This window comes from Sceloporus occidentalis, unplaced genomic scaffold, assembly GCF_023333645.1.
Source record: "Sceloporus occidentalis isolate IW3139 unplaced genomic scaffold, rSceOcc1.0.p SCAF_106, whole genome shotgun sequence".
Classification (NCBI taxonomy): domain Eukaryota; kingdom Metazoa; phylum Chordata; class Lepidosauria; order Squamata; family Phrynosomatidae; genus Sceloporus; species Sceloporus occidentalis.
Window position 1 is genome coordinate 1,398,758 of NW_028317086.1, and position 21,556 is coordinate 1,420,313.

General features: G+C 39.9%; 1 protein-coding gene across 4 annotated transcripts in view; it reads left to right on the top strand.

Annotated features, from left to right (window-relative positions):
* Positions 1-21,556, top strand: part of LOC149283318 (pre-B-cell leukemia transcription factor 1-like) — a 76,673-nt gene that overhangs the window by 8,376 nt on the left and 46,741 nt on the right. For 2 of the 4 annotated variants that reach the window (XM_089497661.1, XM_089497663.1), the window contains exon 3: positions 4,005-4,074. In XM_089497661.1, coding sequence (XP_089353787.1) covers positions 4,005-4,074 — 70 coding nt within the window. Of the gene's footprint in view, positions 1-4,000; positions 4,075-21,556 lie in introns of all 4 variants that reach the window. The other 2 variants (XM_089497662.1, XM_089497664.1) reach the window with 1 other exon arrangement.

Here is a 21,556-nt window from a genome sequence, read left to right on the forward strand (position 1 = left end):
GACACAGGTCACTATTATTTACTATTTAATATATTGCCTTCATTTTCCGCATTGCTGCACAATGGGTAAACAGGACAAAGCAAGTAACATAAAATAACATGACAATTTGACGTACGGAAACAACAGTTAAGGAGCACTCTGGTCAAACGAGCTTACAATCTAGATATCTTGAATTGCCCTTTAGTTGAACTACCCAGGATATATCTAAAGGGCGAGGAGGACAAACTCTGAGTATTGATGTGTCCCCTATTATAAAGTCAGCTGGCCCCTACGTGATCGCCTGGGAAAGGTAAATTGATGAAATTTGCCGAGTATCGCTGGAATGGTTCTATCTGTGTCAGTCTATTGTTCATTTAGCGTTCCTGGAAGCTCTTCAGATTAGATCTTGCATGTCCTGGGTTTTTAAGGGTAATCTCAGGCATATTCTTAGGGTCATGCACCTTGTAGCAATTTCTATACCCTGGAACCAGTCTATTGCCAGTGGGGGTCAACATAATTTGGCCTTTTATTGATTTGCCTGTATTCAATCAGTGGAGTATTTTCAAGGATAGTAAAGCCTTATAAGAAATCATTGTATTAATGAATGTGGATAAATGTGTAGTATAGGGTGACCAAATTTCCCCTGGGAGCTCGGGGCAACTGTTTACAGTAGGGTTGTAGGATACATTTCTTTACATAAATATATCTCTAGTTAATTGGGCCTTCTGTTCACGTTACGCTTTATAAAAGATAACAAAATTACAGTTCCATGCTTTCATTTTGGTTAAAAAAAAAATAAAAAATTATGGCGATCTTCGGGAAACACTATAGCAGGATCTGGAAGGGTTTTGAGCTTCTGCCCAGATTTCTTCTACATTGATCACCTCTTTTACCAACAATCGGAAAAATAAAAGTGAGAAATGGTTCCCTTTAAGAATTCAGGATATTTAAAACATGGTACCATGTATGCTCATGATTTAGTTTTTCTATGAGTTCTTCTCCTTAATTTTATTTTTTTTTTCAATTTTATTATTATTATTATTTGTTGTTGTTTGGGTGTTTGAACTGTTTTAAAGGAAGCACTGTGTTTTTATGCGCTGAAATATACGGCTTTTACAAATAAACCTATCCGTGAATATCTGAAATAGCTTCCTTCATTTCCAACACTTGGGTAAAACGGCAAGCATTTATATATGCCATTTTTACTATAGGTAATAACATAACTGGGAGAAGTACAATCAATAAATTATGATCCTCTGAGTTTTGAGCACAAGTAATTCTCCCGTGAAAGGCTGCATCCTCTGTGCAAAATCTCGTTTTTATTTCAGGCCCACAGAAGCCGAGTGCAGACGAAGAGTTATTTTATTCCATTCTTCCTTACAGGCATTAGGCAGCAAAACTATCATTTCCTCTAAAATTGCAGCTGTTTTTTTTTTCTTTCTTTACTTGCTTTTTTTTTTCCTTTAAAACTAATGCACGCATATGTAACGATAAAAAACAAACAAACCTTGAATGATCAGGACAAGTAAAATCTAACACGTTAAAGGCAGTGTTAAGGAATATGTTCTTGATGCTGTCTTGAAGTATTTTAAGGAATCGCAGACTTGCCAGAGGTCAAGCATTATGGGAGTTGTAGTCCCGTAACAGCCGATGGCACATAGAACGTGGCATCCGATAGCTGCTTGCCCCAAATCTGCTAATTTTTGTGTCTTGAAATATCTGTCTTTATATCCACCTTAACCAAAAAAAGACTTTCTGGCAAATATTTTGTAGGGAATTGTGACTAGTGAAGCATGCGCAGATTACAGGAAGGTTTCTCACTATCGATAACCGTAGTGTCATGCGTTGCTTTGTTTGTTGGCGTGACTGTTTGGTGGACGACCATTTCCTTATAGTTTTTTATTTATAGGATTCTTGTATTTTTGTGGCTCACTCCATTTATATGGAAAAAGCTTTCTGTTCATGGGTATTTTTGAAGACGCTCAGGGAGCACTCTATCATCTCGTACAGAATAATTTTCTGCCTGCATGTAATATGGGAACCGGCCTTTTCCATCTGACACAGATCGTTAGACAGAGAAAATAACTCCAAGGAAGCCGAGTTCGTGACATCCAAGGATCAGCAGTGCATTTTGTAACTCTTTCTTGATCTTCTTATTTTTGCAAATAATGGATTGGGAGGCTGCGATAGACCCTCCACCAAGAGGCTCTCTGCTATAGCTGCCCTGATCCATTACAGAAAGTCCCATACCCGTCAAACGCCCCAGAAATGCCCCCTTTTGTTTAATGACATTGCTTTACGTATGGATATGCATGTACCATTTTATAATTTAAAGATGATTTAAATGTAACCTGTTTGTAACTAATTGCATATCATTCCTGGTACTATTGAATGCCCAAACCCTTCTCAGAAATAATACATTTAAGAGCCATCTAGCATATAGCTGAATCCCCCCCATGCAAGGACACTATAACAATTTAAAGGGGCCGCTCAGCTGTCATGTGCATTAAAATAGATATGATGGTCAGAGTGTCTCTCACATCGTTGTCATGTGACTCAAAAGCAGATACTGATAGGTTGTTGCTATAAAATCTGAAAAGCTTCTTAAAACGGATTTAATCCAATGAAAGGTTTTCATATTTTCCTTAATTAAATGATTTCCTTGGCGATTCTTCATCCAAAAGTTATTAGGGTACAAACAAGGCCTTTCAGGGGAGTTATTTTTTGCGTGGGTATTGTTTTAGCTATGAATGCCTGAACCTGGGCATTCGTCGCTGACCGATTTCCATACAATACACAACAATTACATGTCGCAGCACCAGGAAATTAAAAGACCAAAGGGCACTGACCCTCATAATCTTTCTCAAAATGCCCTGTTTGAGTAAAGGCTCAACATTTTTAGTAATAACTTTTGAACGGAACAGCGTCTTCTACTTTTCATTCAGCAGAAAAACTTTTTTCCCCGTTTCCTTTCTGTTTACATTTAGGAGAAATAGTCAATAATGTTTTCCTGCAGACTCTAAAACATTTTTTGTAATGAAATTGATATTTTAGAAGCATGTAAATATGTGCATTTTACCTTTAGCAGTGGATTATGCCGTTAGTCAACTGGTCACATAACTTGAGATCACTGATTTTTTATTAGGGCCAAAGTAATATCTACAGTACTATGGAGCTTCAGGTTTGTAATAGTAGATATTTTTCTTTAGATCCGTTTTTCCCAAAATGATGCACAAGACACTTGGTGGTAGGTTTTGGTTAGTTGGGCTGAAGTGGTGGCATTACAGAACATTGGGTAAGATTGGGGCATGCATTTGTTGTAGAACTCACTAAATAGTTAGCAGGGGAGTTGGAGCTTCAACTCGCCGACTTAACCATGCATTATGAAATCCAAACCTCGGCAAGTTTCTCCTGCAAAAGAAAGGCTAGCCTTGTATAATGGAAAGTACAAAAACCCTCACTGGTTTAAGAATACATTATACAGGGCCAACCAAGCTCTTCATTCTAAATGTACAGCATAGTACTACAAGGAGGCTGAAATACTCGAGTCTCCTACAAGCTGTGCGTGTATTAGTGGTGTAGACGCAGGCTAACTTTTGAATTATCCTAAACATTGCCTGCTGTAGGTTTCATGTTCATTTATGTATTGATCAAGGAATTTAATCAGTTATAAAGCTATGTTTACAGCGTATTTACCCTGAATGAGAAAAACAAGGCCTAAAAGCCACTGATCCCAAGCTTGTTTAACATTTCCAATTTCTTTTGGTTGCCAGATTCAGTGTCATTGTCATATCCAAAGGTGGACCCCGGTTATTTAAATGGTGAAATGTTTATTATGTGTACTTTATATCTTGCTGCATGGGTATTCTAGCTATTCTAGGTTGTTCTACTGATTTACATTTGATTTAGAGTCCTATTTTGTGCAGGAAACTGTACTCGTACCTTTTGTAACCTTCGCCTTCCACTTCGTTTTCCTATCCAGCGCTTCCCCAGTTCTAACTTTCCTTTGTATGTATTGCAGGAAGCACGCTCTGAACTGCCACAGAATGAAGCCTGCACTTTTCAATGTGCTATGTGAAATCAAAGAAAAGACAGGTAAGGATGTCCGGCATGGGCTACTTCTGTCTACATATGAGAAATACTGTCCTGGTGGGAGTAGGCGTTTAAGAGTCTCAGATGTGATTGTACCCGTAGTATATGGCAGATGTGAGACTCATGAGTACATGAATTGAATGAGGCTCTGATCCCAAGAGGAATGGAGCCATAGATAGCTTACAGGGAGGTGAGGTTTTGGGTCCTTCCATAGGCACGCACTGCAAGATGTCCTGTCCGTGCCGCCATAGATTCACAAGGTCCTAAGTATGAGCTAAAGTACAAGGCTTGGCTTTGGAGCATCTGTTGGATGAGCCATGTTTTTTGCTTTTAATTAGGTTAATCAGGTGGCAGAACCCCCTCAAAAAAAAAAGTTGTGTTGTATATTTATCATATGATTTCAATTACATTATCTCTAAACACGGAGTTACTAATGTATAGGGAAACAGAAAATATTTTTGATGGAGCTATTACATCATTTGAGTCTCTGAGATTTATTTCATGCACTTAGTGAATGCTGGGCCTCTGTAGAATCTCCCATCATCACCACAGCGTTGTCTGTTAATGGCTGCTCTCCTAGAGTCTATTTGACTCCCCTTCCCCCTATTTCTCATTCTCGCTAACCTCCTTCCTATAAACCCAAGGCGTCTGTGTAACAAATATGGGAACGTTATTTATGACAAATGGTTGGAGTCTGGAGCTTGCACAGTCTAGTCGGCTGTTGACTGCAGCTCTAGTTTTGCTATAACCCTTCCCTGACCCATTCCCCTTTATGATCACCTATTGGGCCAGCAGTTGGAGCTTTACAGACCATCTAATCTGCCCATTCTTTCAACTTGCTGTAAAACCTCAGACCTCACTTGGTGCTGGGCTTTCCCTTTGTGTTCAGGATAGCCTTATACCTATCCAAGACATGACTACGTTCCCTTGCTGTATTAACCTCTACGTCTACTGGAAGGTTTTTCTCCGTAAAGCGGTATTTTCTTACAGTACAAAGAAAAAACCATTGCCAGCAATTTTTGATCTGGGGACCTTTAGCATGTGAGTTGAACGTGATGATAATACACTACAGACCAATTTTTTTATGGTAAAGAGAGACTTCAGTGTATTTTTAGTCTATCAATTTTGTTTATGGGGGTTAAACATTGTATTCCTTCCTGTTATTTCTCTTGCTTTCTCCAGCTACTAAAGCTGCTGTCCTTCTGCGTTTCTCCCCCTAACATTCCTTTTTAATGCTCTCCTTGTAGTCTCCCTCTGTTCTCAAATTTCCACTTTCAAACTTCTCTTCTTCATTGCATTCACTTCCCACATTCCTCGCAGCCTACCTTCTCTGTTTCTTCCTGCCGCCTTTCCCTCTCTCGCCTGGTAATAGTAAGGCCATCAGTCCACCTAGTCAAGCTTGAATTCATCTGACAGGCAGCTTGCTGAAAACATTACCTGTTTTTACCTGGCATTCCAGGCTACCATTTAGCCTCCTGCTCGTTAACTCTTATCTATCTAATAATAGAACACTCTGTGTGTGTGTGTGTGTGTGTGTGTGTGTGTGTGTATGTACGTGTATTTCACTTTAACAAATTGGCTTAAGCTTCTTCTTCTTCATTGCACAGTGTCATCTTTGCCATGTGCATTCTTACTGTTGCGATCTGTCTGTGTTGCCCATTTTTTTCCCATTGTCCAACTTTTAAAATTGTGAAGAAAAAAAAATCTTCCACCTCCCAGACTCTCCTCCTCTCTCTCCGAGTTCATCCAAAGTTCGCTTATGGCGGTTTAGGCTTTTCCCTGACTTTTCACCCTTTGTCATCATAACTCAAGGGCAGACAGAACTCCATCCAAAGGAGGAGGAGTAGAGAAAATATACCCTTCCCTATAACACTTTGAATCCTTCTGCAGAGAAAAGGTTATATTATTCATTGCCCCAAACGAAAAATTAGTTCACGGTCTAAGCATTTTATGGTTTTTTTTTGTTTTTTGTTTTTTTTTACTTTTGGTTCTGTTGTAATATATGAGCGAGATTTCTGTAAAGAGCCACATAGCTTTTGCATTAACAGTGCTGGCTTGCTTGGAAATTCATAGTGTTCGGACCTGTGGCACCCTACTTGATTTCAGAATCTGTGTGAAAGGAATAATTAGCTTTATGCCCAAGTTGTTGGCCTACTGGAGGGGAAAGCATTCTTTATCTACTGGAGGGGAGCCAGACATAAACTCCCCATAGCTTCATTGATATGTCTGAATATTCGATTAAATAATAATGTTTTTTTAAGTAGGTTATTCAGACATGGATGCAGTTATAGATATGTGATATCGGGGAGTCTTTGTGCATTTTGTGCATGTATGTATTCCAAGGGAGGTATCTGCTTCATGTTCAGCATTGCTTCTATGCTGGGTTTACGGTAACAAGTACTTACGCCAAGCATATGCTCCTATGGTGCCCTACTTGTATATGGGCCTGCAACCAGAATGCCCAGGCAGGGTGAAGAACCCACCACCATCATTCAGACAATACAAGCACTTTAAGGAACCTTACATTTTTCTATCACAGTCGTGCATTCTGGATCGCATTGTCTGCATAGACATTGTGTTGGGTTCTGTGGGTCAGCACAAACTGGCTCTTTTTTATATATTAACCCATCATTTAAAAAGGTTAATAGCAACCCAGTGACCCCCAACGTTATATAAATTTATTATAAAGTGGGCAAACTTGCATTGATGCCTCCATGCAAGACAGGGAGTTGATGTTACCACATCTCAGAATATACTGCGTAACTTCACATTCCCAAATCCCAATCCAAACTATGAAACCTGGTATTCCCAGATCCTAATACTAAATCTAACCTCCCCCTGAACCTTTCTGTCAAGGTTTTATGAGCAAATCTCAATTTATAGAGCAGTGGAATTCCAGTCCTGCTGCAGAAGGAACACAGAAGTCTTAACTCTTTCCACAAAACTCCTGCATAATCCAACCTCGGGTTTGACAAATCCCAGGAGCCAGGAAGGCGTGACTCCTAAAAATATTACTAAAAAAAATCTTGAATTGAATTATTCGTTTTCAGGACACTTTGGAAGTACTTTTTTCTCAAGTTACTTGAAAACCTATTTTATTATTATGTTTATTCTTGTGTTTGACACCCACATTTTTAGGCATATGTGACGTTTAGTATTCTGTAGCAATGTGAGTTTAAAAAATGCATCTGTGTAGAATTGTTTGCAGAAAATTATGTGATGGCTTTTTCTTTCCTTGTAAAACTTAAATGAACTGGATTATAACTTTGATTGCTATTTTGGATACAATGAGAACAAATAAAAAAATACATCTCCTTCCAAAGCTATTCATTCTATTGTTAATTTAGTTGAAATAAAGATCATATATTTCATGACTTGAAAGCCCTACCATGTTAGCAGACGTCTCGCTGTTGTGTTTGATTTGTCTTTCGGTGCATTAAGGAAATGTTATGGTAAACCACCATTACTAGCTTCAACGTAGTATGAGACCTAAGGCCACATTTCTGCAGTTACAGAAAGTGTTTTGTGCTTGATAGCGGACATAATACCCTAATGGATTAAGCACGTAAGGGAATCTAGCAGTTCTCAGTGCGGTAATGGTTATTTCTATTAAAATCTCCTGTGGATGTGTACAGTATATTTCATTTGTCCAGGATATTGGTAACATCTGATGGCTGATATGTTATTTCTTGGGTTAGGTATTTTTCCTTCTTTTTATGCATCTGTAATGTCGATTGCTTTAAAAAAATATGTATTCGGAGATTAAATGAATGCCCTCTTGTTCCAATGTTTCACGTTCTTTTTTTAATCCATTCCTGATATTCTTCAACGTCTCTCTCCCTTATGCCTTTCAGGAAGCCATAGCTCCTCAAAACATTAATACTGTTTTTTTTTGTTTTTTTTTAGTATTTTATGTATATGCTTAAGAATGTAATCTTTCCATCGGAGCTTAAAAAATTGAACAAAGATCTCACCTGAATACATGTGGCTTTTAAATTCTTCAGATGTTTCAAAATCTATGCTTTTAGGCAATATAATCTTGCAATTTATGCTGTTCCTCGGTCATTCTCTACTCTCTGCTGGACAAATTGGTGTAAACAAAACAAGAGCCCTAGTCTTTTAACAAACGGTACTAAATATAACACTTCATCTTCAGTTTCGTTTTGTGGTCCTGGTGCTTTTTGACACCAGTGTGGTCTATGGTTTCAGAAATCTAAGCCCCTCATTTAGTTTCTACTCTGTGGTTAGCACTCAGTGGGAGTCGTTGCTTGCTCTCTCTCACAATGTAATTCTGCAGATCAGGAGCAGAGCCTAATGTATAGAATGTGGTTGGATAATAGGGCTTGTGAGAGGCAGCTCCCAACGCATGCATTGTTATGCTAATAGGCTCTCTGCAACACTCATTGTGAGGGCTGAGTGTTTTATTAACACCATAATATTGTTATTAATACATGCAGAGAGCGGCCATGGAGAGCCTCCGATCCCTCAGGCATCAGATCAGTAATTCCAGCTGTGGCAGACATTGAAGAAAAAAAACACAAAGGAAACAGTATCCATCTCTTCACAGGATTTAAACTCCTCCTTTATATAAGACACTGTGTCACAGAGCAGTTTAAACCACATGGCAGTAGAACATCTTCCCTATGAAAAAGCAGGGTTAATTTCATAAGAGTCAAAAGGTTGTTGTTTATGTTACTGTTATATTTCTGAGCCATCAATGGAAATTGTCTGCAGAACCCAAATCACGAGACAAACCTATCACCATATCTTTTTATACTTTAATTCCATTGTATCTCTAGCAATATGGAATAATCTTTATACCAGTGTCGCCAGTATTAAACAGAATGAAAGCATGGATTCTTTAACGGTTATGCTTTAGGACACGGTTAAAAAGATCCTGGGTAATACTCTGCTTTTGGGCCCACAGATGCTCATCAAGCACCCTCTACATCAAGTGTTACGCATTACCCTATCTTCAATCATCAAGTGATGACAAGCTAGCCAAAGTGCGGGATGAGTCAAGTCAGAACTGTTCCTTGCTTGAGAGCCTATTCTCCTTTTGGAGACCAGGTCCTCACATGTAGACACCTTGAGGAACCATGACTGGAGAAGAGAGGTCACGTGTAAAGTGGTCTACCAAGCTGGGCTTGGTATATTTGTGTGGCTTAGCCAAGGCTGAGGCATCTGGATCTAGCCTGCCTCAAACCTGGTTTCATGAAATTTCAAGGCTATTAGCGCTACGGGCATATACAGTGTGTTTGCGGATTCTATATGTCCTTGCCCCTAGTAATCTGTTTCCTTGTGTCTTTGTTGCTTTTTCTGCTGTACATATTCTGTTTTTGGTTTTAATCATTCATCTTGTGTCTTTACAAAGTAGTGATTAAATGAATTAGGCTGTTAGTTATATCTACTCCTCCTGCAGAGCAGGCCCAGTTCTCCCCGACTTCTTATTGTTAAACATTCCAGGAATTCAGGAGGGAGAAAAGCCTGTCCTGGAATTATAAACCATCTGCTTCCAAGATACTTAAAGCATTTTTGGAAGAAACAGATGTGCATTTCTGTGAGTGTGTGTAAATATCTATCTACAGATGCAACCAATCTTACTGAAGCATTTATAGAACCTTTTAAATGAAAAGCCAGAATGTGGCTTACCATCACAGAACTTTCATATCACTGGAGGCTTAATGTAAATATGGGGTGGTCTAGTTTGGGACATTATATCAATATACTTATAGTATATATATATATATATATATATAACTATACTTAAATTGGTGCTATTAGATTGTGAGGCTAACAGCTAGAAAGGTTCGTAGAGGATGTATTGCAGCAACTCACATGTCCTACTTTCAGTTTATACTAGTTTGGGGGCTTCTGTTGGCAAAATGTAAGAGTGGCTTTTCTGTGGATAAATCAATTTTGTAGAAAATTGTAGCAAACGTTCATTTGTTATCCAACATATCTTTATTTATATAGTGTTGTCGTGTTGTACAGCACTGTAACAGCGTGGACTTAGAGAAACAAAGCCAAGGGGGGCCCTGGTCAAATTAGCTTACTATCTTTGTGTTTTTAGTGCATGCGGGGATACGTGTAAGTAGATGGGCCACTGAGTTTATAAATCCCACTAAGAACACATTTCCTTTGTGAAAAAGGGGGGCTTTATTTTGCCCCTTTCCCCACCCACAGCTAAATGCGGTGCGGGAGATGTGTTCCATTGAAGCAGCCAATCAGTGGCCAGAAACGTCAGACCATGGAGTTTTAATTTTTATTACGATAGTTTAGTGCAATAAGAAAAGATACCCTGGATAGTTTTAACCTATAAATTACCAATTTAGGTCCTGGTAGGTAGTATTAGAAATAATATGATGGGCGGTTTTTATTGTGGAAGAACGCAAATCTGGCAAACCCTGCATGTATCTACATACCTGGGAACTTCTCGGGGTTGGCTGATGGGGACACCCTCTCCAGGGGGTTTGGCTAAGATCAGAGGTAGGGCTGGGCTCAGTTATGGGGAAAAAAGGAACAGTAGTGGGTGTGTCTAAATACCCCACCCGTTCCTCGATATTGAAGATACCTCGTATGTAGGCAATTTCTCGGGTATGGAAATCTAATGTATTATCAATTACAGGATCTCCCCAACCAGCCCATGATCCCCACTGTCTGCAAAAGTGGACAGCTATGCTGGGCAGCAGGACAGTGCTTGAAAACCGTGACTGCCTCCTGAAAACCGTGACTCTTGGGAGATATGCTATATAAAGCCTCTGCTTTCTCTGCGTATGAGACTGTGTGCAGGCTGGAAATTTACCCTTAGCCTGGCAGGGTTGAAGCGCTATTATGTTTAGTGTGCATTCTGTGTGTTGTTGATGTCTTCTTGAAGTTCTTATCTACTCTGTCTCTCATTGACTGGTGTTGTTGGCAAATAGTCGTGTCTGTGTTGGAATGTTCGGCCGACTGCACCCGCTCTGTACTGTGACAAGGTACATTGTGACTCCCCTGTCAGTGGCTCCTTGCCAGATCCGGCTGCCGCTCTATTCCATACCCTCTCCAAGAACGCACATGCTGATGAGGGATTTCAAAGTCGTTTTGAAGACCAGTTATACACCTTTTGGAATTATATATATACTATTTTATAAAGACATTTTTTTTTTTTTTTTTTGCAGAATGATACAATCAGTGGCTTGGGGAGTAAAGAAATGGGGTATAGTCTGTGGAGGGGTGGCAGTCAAAGAAGCATAGCAAATAGAGGTTGAAATTCTATCAGACAACGATCAATCCATGCAACATAGTGATGCCTGTATTTGCAGCTGCTTTGTATTCCCGCATATTGAGAAGAGTAGCCTATATGTTCAATACCGTATTCCAAAGATGACCTGCTACTATGTAAAGTCACCATATAGAACTGTATATTTAAAGGAACATTTGTCATATGTTTACAAGACTACCTAGTGTTTCTACATGAGACAAAGGCCCGTTCCTTTAAACTTAGGGTACATCGTCTTACTTGACATGAATTGGTCAATATTGTATTCCTTGTGCACCACTAGTTACTAAATCCATGCAAGTTAGATTGCAAGCTCTTTTGCCGAGCAGAGCAGTGATATCCTTTTCTGCTGAGTTAACAGATTTCTGTGTGTATAGAGTAACATAGATTGAGTAAAGATAAAGACTGCTTCACCAGCCCTTTTGTGTTTTAAGGATTTATGGCAGCGTTATGGGATACAGAGCAAGCCATGACACGTGTCTGTGTATGTTTTGATAGTGTTGTGTTACACGCTTGGGAGAGGTGACTTTTGTGTGCGTGATGTAATGCCATTCCAATGTAGGGGGTGTCTTAAATAGATCTCCCAGTGGATGGTTTTTATAGGGGCTTTAATCAGGTGTGGACTGGCCGTGAGGGCACACAAGGCAAGTACTTGGGGTACCTCTGGGCTGGATGTAGTTTTCAGTACCAAAGATCACGATTTTTCCAGTTTTAACACTCATTTTGTTGTGGCAGGGAAGTATTTAGTTATTTTTCCAATAAAAAATAACACGTGCACAGAGTTGATAATAAAACTTATGCAGAGAGACTTTGATGGTGACTTCCTGCGCAAGCTAGAATTTTGATTACGTCTGATGTGGACCATCATGTACACAACGCTTGTGATTGTTGGAGTTCTGGCGTAGATTGACTGGCTGTAAGACCTGTGGGGCAGTGAATCTGGTGTACATAACATGTAACATAACAGCTGATGAAATAGTGTCACCTGCCCCTCTGGTTTAACCCTTTGCTGCTAGTTCTAGTTTAATTTATTTGTCCCCTTTTCTGCATTTCATTCCCCTTGTCACTGATTCCTCTGGGCCCTGGAGGATGCTGGGAAGTGTTAAAAACCCTCTGTTTGAATTTTCATTACCCACTTAACAAACTCGAGGCCTGTCTAACCAAGGACGCCTCATACATTATGCTAATGATCAAGAGACATGTTAATGATATTTTAGGAGCCTAATTAGTGGAATATATAACTATATGCAATTTGGTAATGGACTGTGAAGCAGTTGAGAGGATGGCAAGAGTCTGTACGGAGCGCTCTTTGTGTGTTAGGGGGGTGTCGATTCTGGGTGTTTTCCAGGTCATGTTCATTTTTAATGACTGCCTGAGACACACAGTGGTAAACGCTCCAAGGTGAACATGAATGGATTTGTTTGTATGAATGGGCCCACTTTTTCTGTTTTTTATTTGATTAAAGGCTTATCTAGATTGTAAGCTTGCAAAGTATCGGTTTGTCTTGGTCTAGTTAATTCTAGTTTTTGTCAGACCCTTTGAATGTATGTGTTGTAAGATGGGCTGTGTAAATAAATAAAAGTTGATTGGAACAGTTGTAATTGTGGTACAGTAGTAGAGTATTTAGCTTTGCGTACTTTGCGTTGTCCTAGATACATACATTTCCACGGTTATGCAAGGTTTCGGCTTTGGTGTTATACGCAGTCCTTTGTGTTTCTTGACTTCTGCACTTGAAGTGACCGTATCCGTTAGAAACGAAACAGCTTCTGTTTATTCTAGAACATGAATTCTCAGATTGTGTATGTGTGATTCGGTGTTTTGCGTTTTCCCGCAAATGTTAACCCATAACTGGCAGTGGTGCCACATTTGCTGGGAGTATTCTGAAAATTGGGTTTATGTTCCAAGTGTCGGAACCAGCGGTACGATCTGCAAAGTGTGCAACACCACCCGCATTTTCTAGTGGGACCCTGAGTGACATTGTGTTTCCTTAGCTGTCCTAGAAAAAGACACCTGGACATTGATAAATGTCATTCCAGCAACAACCAATGACCGTATGAACTATTCTTAATGCAGGTTAAGTTTCAGTTATAAAAGTAATAAATGCAACAAATGATATTCAATAAAAAGAATGGTTTGAGATAATTATGTAGTTTAGCGTTTAGCAGGTTTATTGTATGATCTGCAGATTTGCCCACGTTCCCAAAAGTTTTTTTCCTTTTGCGTTAAAAGAAGCAGTAGGTTTTCATGCTCTATTATTTTTATTAGTCTATAGACTGTTTTATGTCCCAGAACTGGAAATTTAAATACCAGTCCAATGAAAGTTTCTGGATAATATATAGCACATTGTTTGTAGCATGCTATAGAAATAGGTTATATTTTCATGAAAACACCGGCAGAATTGTGGTTATCAAACACTTACTTGAATACCATGTTCTACGACACACACTTGGGGCATTTCTTAACCAAATACAACAGTTACACAGCATCACAATAAACCAACAGTCACACAGCATCACAATACACCAATAGTCACACAGCATCACAGTATACCAACAGTCACACAGCATCACAGTACACCAACAGTCACACAGCATCACAGTACACCAACAGTCACACAGCATCACAATACACCAACAGTCACACAGCATCACAATACACCAACAGTCACACAGCATCACAAAAATACACCAACAGTCACACAGCATCACAATACACCAACAGTCACACAGCATCACAATAAACCTTGGGATTGTGGTCCTCAAGAAACATGTTAGACAATAGCGTTCTAGCGTTATGGCTGTCCAACGGATCTTCAGTAGTGGATCTCCTATATTTATACCATTTCATAAATAAAAACCAAATTTTTAGTACTCCTTAATGCTGTAATGGCTTGACCTGATCAACGTTTCTAAAATTGTTGCTGCTTTTCATTAGTGACAGAGACAATTTTCCTTTATTTAGTAGCCTGACAGTAGGAGATCTTTGTAGGACACAGCAGGAAAATGATAGGGGAGATAATTGCAAATTTTAAAATCACACAAGATCATGCACAGTTTTGAGATTAAAAAAAAACATACCTGCTCTTGACCCCCCGACATAACATGATTCCAGGGATGCATCATACACGATGAGTAGGATCACTCTACACCAGAGGGTAGCCAGCTGGCATCTTCCTAACTGTTATGATAACCATGGGATTTATAGTTCAGTAGCTGTAGAGTTTATTGTTGGCCATAAGTGTCCTAGTCCTGTGGTCCTCAACTCCAGAATGCAGGTTTTCATGATATCATCAAGTGTGCTTATGTTTTTATTTATATACTATCCAGTGAATCTATATAAGCAATATGCTTCTGTACAATCTATTTTATTCTTTTACATTTCCCCTTAATATCTTCTCCCCACCAAATCCACCTGCTAGTTCTTCTTTCCTATTCTTTCTCTATTTATTTTCCCTATCTTATAATAATACTGATTAGATATGGCTAGCTGTCTCAATTCTGGATCTGTCTTGTCTTACACATTCTTTTCTTTTAATACCATCTGTTCGTTGTATTGGTTTCTTAGCTTCACTTCCATTCTTCACTTTCTCTAAGGATTATTCTGTATACAACATGCATATAAGAGTTGCGGAGGGCTGAGAAATTCCATCCCACTGAGCTCTAAACATACACAGAACCAACTTGGCTATTATTGCAAGCTCACAAGGCTTGGCCCTTCTTTACCAATCCTTAATGTCGCCAGATTAAATGTTTCACCTCCGTTCTTCTACAAGATGTCATTTAGTAGATGCCCCCACCATCTCAATCCCACTTTGTGTTTTTCATGATTTACACACCATTTGTGCCCCATGTTTTATTTTCCACAGACCACTTACTCATTTTTTTCCTATTTATCATGTTCCATAGAATGTTTTTTCTTATGCCCCCCAGCAGTATTTTACAGTAATACTGTATATGCCCCTGCTACCTTGACTTCTGCTGTCCTTTTGCCGCAACACTTTTCCCACCCCAAGCTTTTAACTCATCTCTCTTCTTTCTTCCTATCCGCTCTCTCTCTCTCCTCTCTCTCTCTCTCTCTCTCTCTCTCTCTCTCTCTCTCTCTCTCTCTCTCTCTCTCTCTCTCTCTCTCTCTCTCTCTCTCTCTCTCTCCTTTCCCTCATGTGCCCCCTCTCTTACCCCCCTTCCTGTTGTTCACTATCAGCAGCTCTTCTCCCTCCAGGCCTTTTATCTGCTGCTTCTTTTTGTTCCTTGTAAAGGAAATGTTAATTTATTAATCACTGCGTCCCCCTTTTGCTCACAGTTGCTATGCCAACACCCCGGGAGTGGATTTTGCTAATTCACGGGAGCTTTTTGTTGAGTCCTGAGCTCTCCTGCTGTTCCATTTGAATATCCCAATGGTCTGAAGGCGGGAGATGGTGGGGGGAGCAGCATAAGAGCGAATCTATAACCGTCTCCCCACGACTTAGTAAAAATGACACAAATTAATATACAGTATTTAAACCAGAGCGAGATTAATGGATCCCTTCACTGCATCTTAGCTTAACTGTCACTTGCTGGGCACCTGGGCCCTTGGGTCTGAAGAAGCTAGGAATCCTGTGCACATGCAGGCAATTGTGGCCATCTTTATTTCTGACAAGAGGGAAAAGAAACCTGCCAAATAAAACCATAAAGCGCACATAAAACGGCATGCTGTGCTCGCTGCTTGTGCTGACGTACAAACAGCGATGTGTCTGTAATAAAGGGGATGTTGTAATATTGATGTCGTAAGTTTTTTATTTTGGAGCTGTAACCTTTTACTATAACTGTAATAATTTCCAGAGGTTTCATTAGATACTTGATATGATGAAATCATATGTAATTGTTTCACCTCATTGCAGAGGTTTTCTTCCTGCAGACTAGAGGACATTTAACAGTACTATAAAGTATTTATTCCAGGGGCCTAATGCTGTCCCGATTAGAAGACATGCATTGATTGGAACAATCCAAAACTGTTGTACACGTAATTAATCTCATTTATAAAGTTTATTTTCCCTATATGCAGTTCTAATTAACATTTTTATGGCTGTGAGATTAAATTGATAAAATTGTAAACCTGATCCTTTATAGGTTAATATACTAGACTTGGAAACAGTCTTAAAAATTAGTCTTATGTGTGCCGTTCGTTCTCCGGATACCTAGGACCACTAAGATTATAAATAATTCCAAAGTCAGACACCGGTAGAGAGGCGGATACAGCGGGGGACACAAATTGATGATAGGGTTGCAATATGTGAGCAGACACAAAGAACAATAAGCTCTATTTCAGTGCAGAGGAGATGGGGTGAAGTGCCCTGATGTATTCACTTAAGGTGCTGTCCTAGGCTTAACCCAGGCCAGCACCACCGGCTACTCCACACTCCTCACTGTTGATCGCCAGTATATGACATCATATCCTGACACTCCACCTTTTAAGGACACATGACACCAGATGGAAATTGACCATGGATGCTTTGCCGACACACCACGGTCCTTCATAATATTTATAAGCAAATTAGGGAGATCGGTGATCTCCCTTTAAACTGGGCCATTGGACAGTAGCGCTACAGGGAGCCTAATCACCAAAGAAAGCGATTGGCTCCCTGTTTTACGGGATGCCTAGGCCAGAATAGGCAACTAGTGGACTTGAGCTATTTAAAACACACTAGACTAGAAGTTAAGTGATTAAAAAAGGGGCGTTCCAACTGTCATATGCACTTTAATGTATATGGTAGCCTAGTTTTTTTTATTGCTGTCAACCTTGCAAATGCATTGGGGAAGGCTCTACATAAAGCCATTTGCTTTAGCCAAACACATCTCCTGATGCATTTTTCTGGAGCTGCAGCTTCTCCATAAGGTTTTTATTTATTTAGTTAATATGTATATTTTTGTTTACAATGTTGCCTGGGGCTCTGGGTGTATGTTTAAATAACCTCCACAGGTGAAAAGTAGTCCCTTCCCCTAAACTAAGGATCAAAGGATGCCCTAAAGGCTTAGTGAGCCGTTGTGACACCTGAAGCCTTCAGGTCAGAGTGCAAAATCACCAACCTTTCATGACATTGCACTCTAGTCTGTGGCAGATTAATCGATGTATGGCCCGTAGGCACATGATTTTTGCAAAGGCAAAAATAAACACACAATTATTTACGTTTATCTGTCTGCCTCCTAGCTCCACTTCTCCTTGAGCACGGTGAGAGCTGCTGTGGAAGTGCTGCAGGGTCTGAGATACAGAATGTTACACTCCAGGCGCCCACCTCCTGGCTACCGTAGCCTAGACTTTATCCATTAAAGCACAAAGCCCCCAAAACTCAGAGGCGCCTAGGTGCGTCCCTGGAATGGATAAACTAGCACTGTCTGCGGTTGCATGGGCTATCTTTGAAAACTCTAATAATGAAGGGAGTGTTTTTAATCTACCATATTGCATAGTGTTTTAATACACAGACAAGATGGTCTTTTCAATCTGAATTAAACACTAAACATTGAAAAAAAAAATCAGCTTTTCCTTATCACTTCTAGTTCTCTACTCTTCCCCTTCCCCCATATAAAGTAGTGGGGGAAGGAGCAGCTCATTAAAGTGGGCACATTTTTTCTGTATTAATTTCCATGTATTATACTCCTGATCCACAGGGGATTTCTGAGTGATGGCCTTGCTATCCCCTGCACTAATGTTTCCCCCTAGCCTTTGTCAGCGTGCACAGGGGAGCCCAGCACTACCACTGGCAATAGTATGTGACTAGGTATCTGTATACGCTGCTGGATTCACAGATGTCCCTTGGTTGTGATGTGATATTGTGTCAATGCTACTTCTGCTCAGCAACTGTTCAGCCTAAGGCTGCAGGGACTATGACAGGCTGCTGAGGCCGTTTTGTGAGAAAGTACATGGAGAGGAGAATTTTCAGATGTCCGTTTTCAGCATCATCATACTGCTTTAACGTCATTTTGGTCTAAAATACCTATACTCCTTCACAAGGCATAACTTATTCCCATTATTGGGGAATTATAAATAGGACATATTAAAACAGAGGACCCTGGAGAGTCCTTCCACATTGGTAACATGACTCCTTTTAGTCCTTTTTTGTAAAAAACAAAAGAAAAACAAAAACATCAATGTCCTTCAAGGCCACCCAACTTGAGATGCACACATTCCTTAGAACATATACCACTTCATGGAACGTCAGTTATCAAGTGGGAAACTACTCTGTGGACTGTGTACAGTATATATTTCTTCTGGTTCAATGTTGTTGACTTGTAGAGGCTTGTAGAAACCATCCAACCGGGAAAACATTCCCCCCAGTGTTTTCTCATTAAGCCATATCTGCTGTAGGGAACGTAAGAAGAAATAATAATAAAAAAAAAAAAAAAAAAAAATCACATGAAAGCACTCATTCACATCCACATTGAACTTTAAATATCCAGTACTCCAGGCGAGTAAAAGATATTTTCCTGCAGAAGTTGAAATATGTGGTCTTCATCTTCTCATTCTATATGTTTATGGGTCTGAAATACTCTTAACTCGTTATCATTGCCACCATTTATTACTGTATTGTTAAGAATTTAAGGAGCTGTTTACACAGTACATGCGGTCGAACTGAACACTTGTACTCCCCAACTTTTAAAATGTCCTAGTTTGGGTACAATTCATTCAAGACTGCCTCTAAACTAGACAATTAGACTGCTAACAGCCAAAGTATGTTAAGACTATCACATAAAATTAAGGACTGTTGGCAGCAAACCAGAGCATTATGTAAAGTAAAGAGGGCTCTGCTCACAACAGACAAATCAAGTATGTATGCAAGTTCATTAATCATACCTCCCAAATGTGCCATTTCGGGACGCTGTCTTCTTTCCTCCATTTTCATCCCCTTGATTGAACTACGCATTATGTGGGGTCAGCTTAGTCCTTCCTGCAAATATATTGTCCAGGGATGACCTTTTAATAATAGTCAATTTAGTGAATTTAAACTGCATGTCACCTGCTTAAATAATAACAATCCAAGTTCTTCTTATTAGTCCTCTTTTGGCTTACCTTGTAGAAGGTCTGCAGAGGCAAAGCCATAGGATGGTTTGTTTTTTTTATTATTATTTTAAATGCTGCTTGGATGGGATGCTGAAGTAATTCATAATTTTGCTTCTTAGACCTGTCACTAAAAAATGATAAATAAGGAGTTTACTATAAACATTTGCATAAATTCACAAAAATACTCCCGGGCCCCAAGATTAACATTAGATCCTACATCTGAAAATGCAGAGCATACCAGACTGAGCATTATGTTCATTCAATTTAATGGTTGGGAACTAACTCATTATTGAACTGAGAGTGTCTCTGAACTACCGATACACAGGCTTGATTTAGCCCTATGATGAGCAGGATGATGTACAGCTCCCGCAACACCCCTTCCACTCAATATGAGTAGATGCATCATTGCCCCTTGGGAGCGGAAGTGGGGGTCGCTGGAGGGGGAAGATGAGAAGCATGGAGAGCTGCTCGTTCAACATATGAAAGGGCAACATAGTATTATCGAATGCTTCTCTTTACTAGGAACGGTTATTAAAAGAAGGAAGGGGGTTAATGCAATGTAAATTAGGGTACCCTTATGGTGTCATCTTTGGTGGAAGAAGACTGATCATGACTGAGGCCTTCTCAAAATAGAGATTGGCTTTACTTAACCACAGAACAGCATGGGATATTATGGAGAAAACAAAAAAACACACTCCCATAAAACGAGCCGATGAAACTATGTAGGCTAGTCCTTTTCTGCTCCTTCCGCACATGGCAATACACATTTGCACTAGTGAAAGTGGGCGGGGGGGGGCACATACATGAAAGAGGGTTCTTTTTTCAGGTTTGCTTGAAAAATGTTTAAGCTGTAACCTTGCGTATAATAAACAGCCCCATCCCGCCAGACCTGTTGAATCTTCCTTTCTCTCTATTCACGGCACCCCCCCCCGCGCCCTGGCACAGCCCTGCTGCTCGTTAGAATGAAAGAATGCTCCGTTTTAATTAATGATATGTAAATATCCTTGAATGGGCCACATTTGCATATTAAGAGAGATTTGCCGAATCTGCAGAGTAATATATTTTAATTAAGGATTAATTAAAAATAATGTGGATTTCATTCTGCCTGGCAGGAGCATTTGCGCTGCGTGTATGTGTGTGTTTGCCTCTAATTCCCTTTATTTGGGAGGGTTGCATTAAAAAGTGGGTGTGCGAGGAATAGGGGTGTGAGTGGGGGTGTGCCAGAGCCGAAGGAGGATGTGGGTGACTGAACACATTGGAGGTGTTTTGTGGGTGTGCAGGTGATTATATAAAAACAGGTGTTTATATGAACACATACTTACCAGCAGAGTTTGTGGGGTTTGGCCAGCAGCCAGTGGGTTGTTAGTGCGCAAAAGGTCTCGTAGTTGATCTTCTGGCTATGGGGAGTACCAGAAAGAAATGTGGGGGGCATCACGGGAAAGGTGTATAATGCCAGGGATGGAGGATAAAGTTGTGTGTTTTTATGTATGCATGGTTGGGTTATTAGAAAATAAACTCTAGGTGTAATGCCTAAAATAAGTAAACTGAGTAGTGCCCGATAGTCATTGGACATAAAATATGTGATGAGGACATGCCACCATAATGTATTTTTAAGAAAATGTGAACACTTGTACTATGTTCCTTACTTAGTTTGTATAATTAGACCTTTTCCAGCTGGAGGCCTCTTCTAACCCCATTGCGTCTTCTCCTCACTTGACCTTTCTTTCCTCTCACTCTTGTCCTCAGCAGCCTTTACTCTCATTCCTGAACGACTACCTTTCTTAAACTTTCTCCTTTGCCGGTACGACGCTCTCTCTTGCCCTGTGTCTCTTCCTGGCTCATTAAATTAAGTGGCAGTAAGATAATCACGGGGAGGTGATGCAGTGCACGCTGCTTTGGATTTGCATGGTTTCATTAGCCGTGTGAAGAGGAATCTATCTTATAAAATACAGGATGTTGACATTAAATATCACAGCTTTCTCCTTCTCTGTTTATTTATCTGATTTATGCAACATAAATCAGAGTCCTTGATTAACGAGGGAGATCAGAGCTGCTGCTTTGGTGTCTTCCTCTTTCTGCGCTACACATCATATTTGTCAAGAGATTTCATATGTCTAGGTATGCCACGTGTAAGCGTTTACATCACACGTTTTTCAGCATCCCATATGTAGCCAGATGCACCAGGATTCTGGA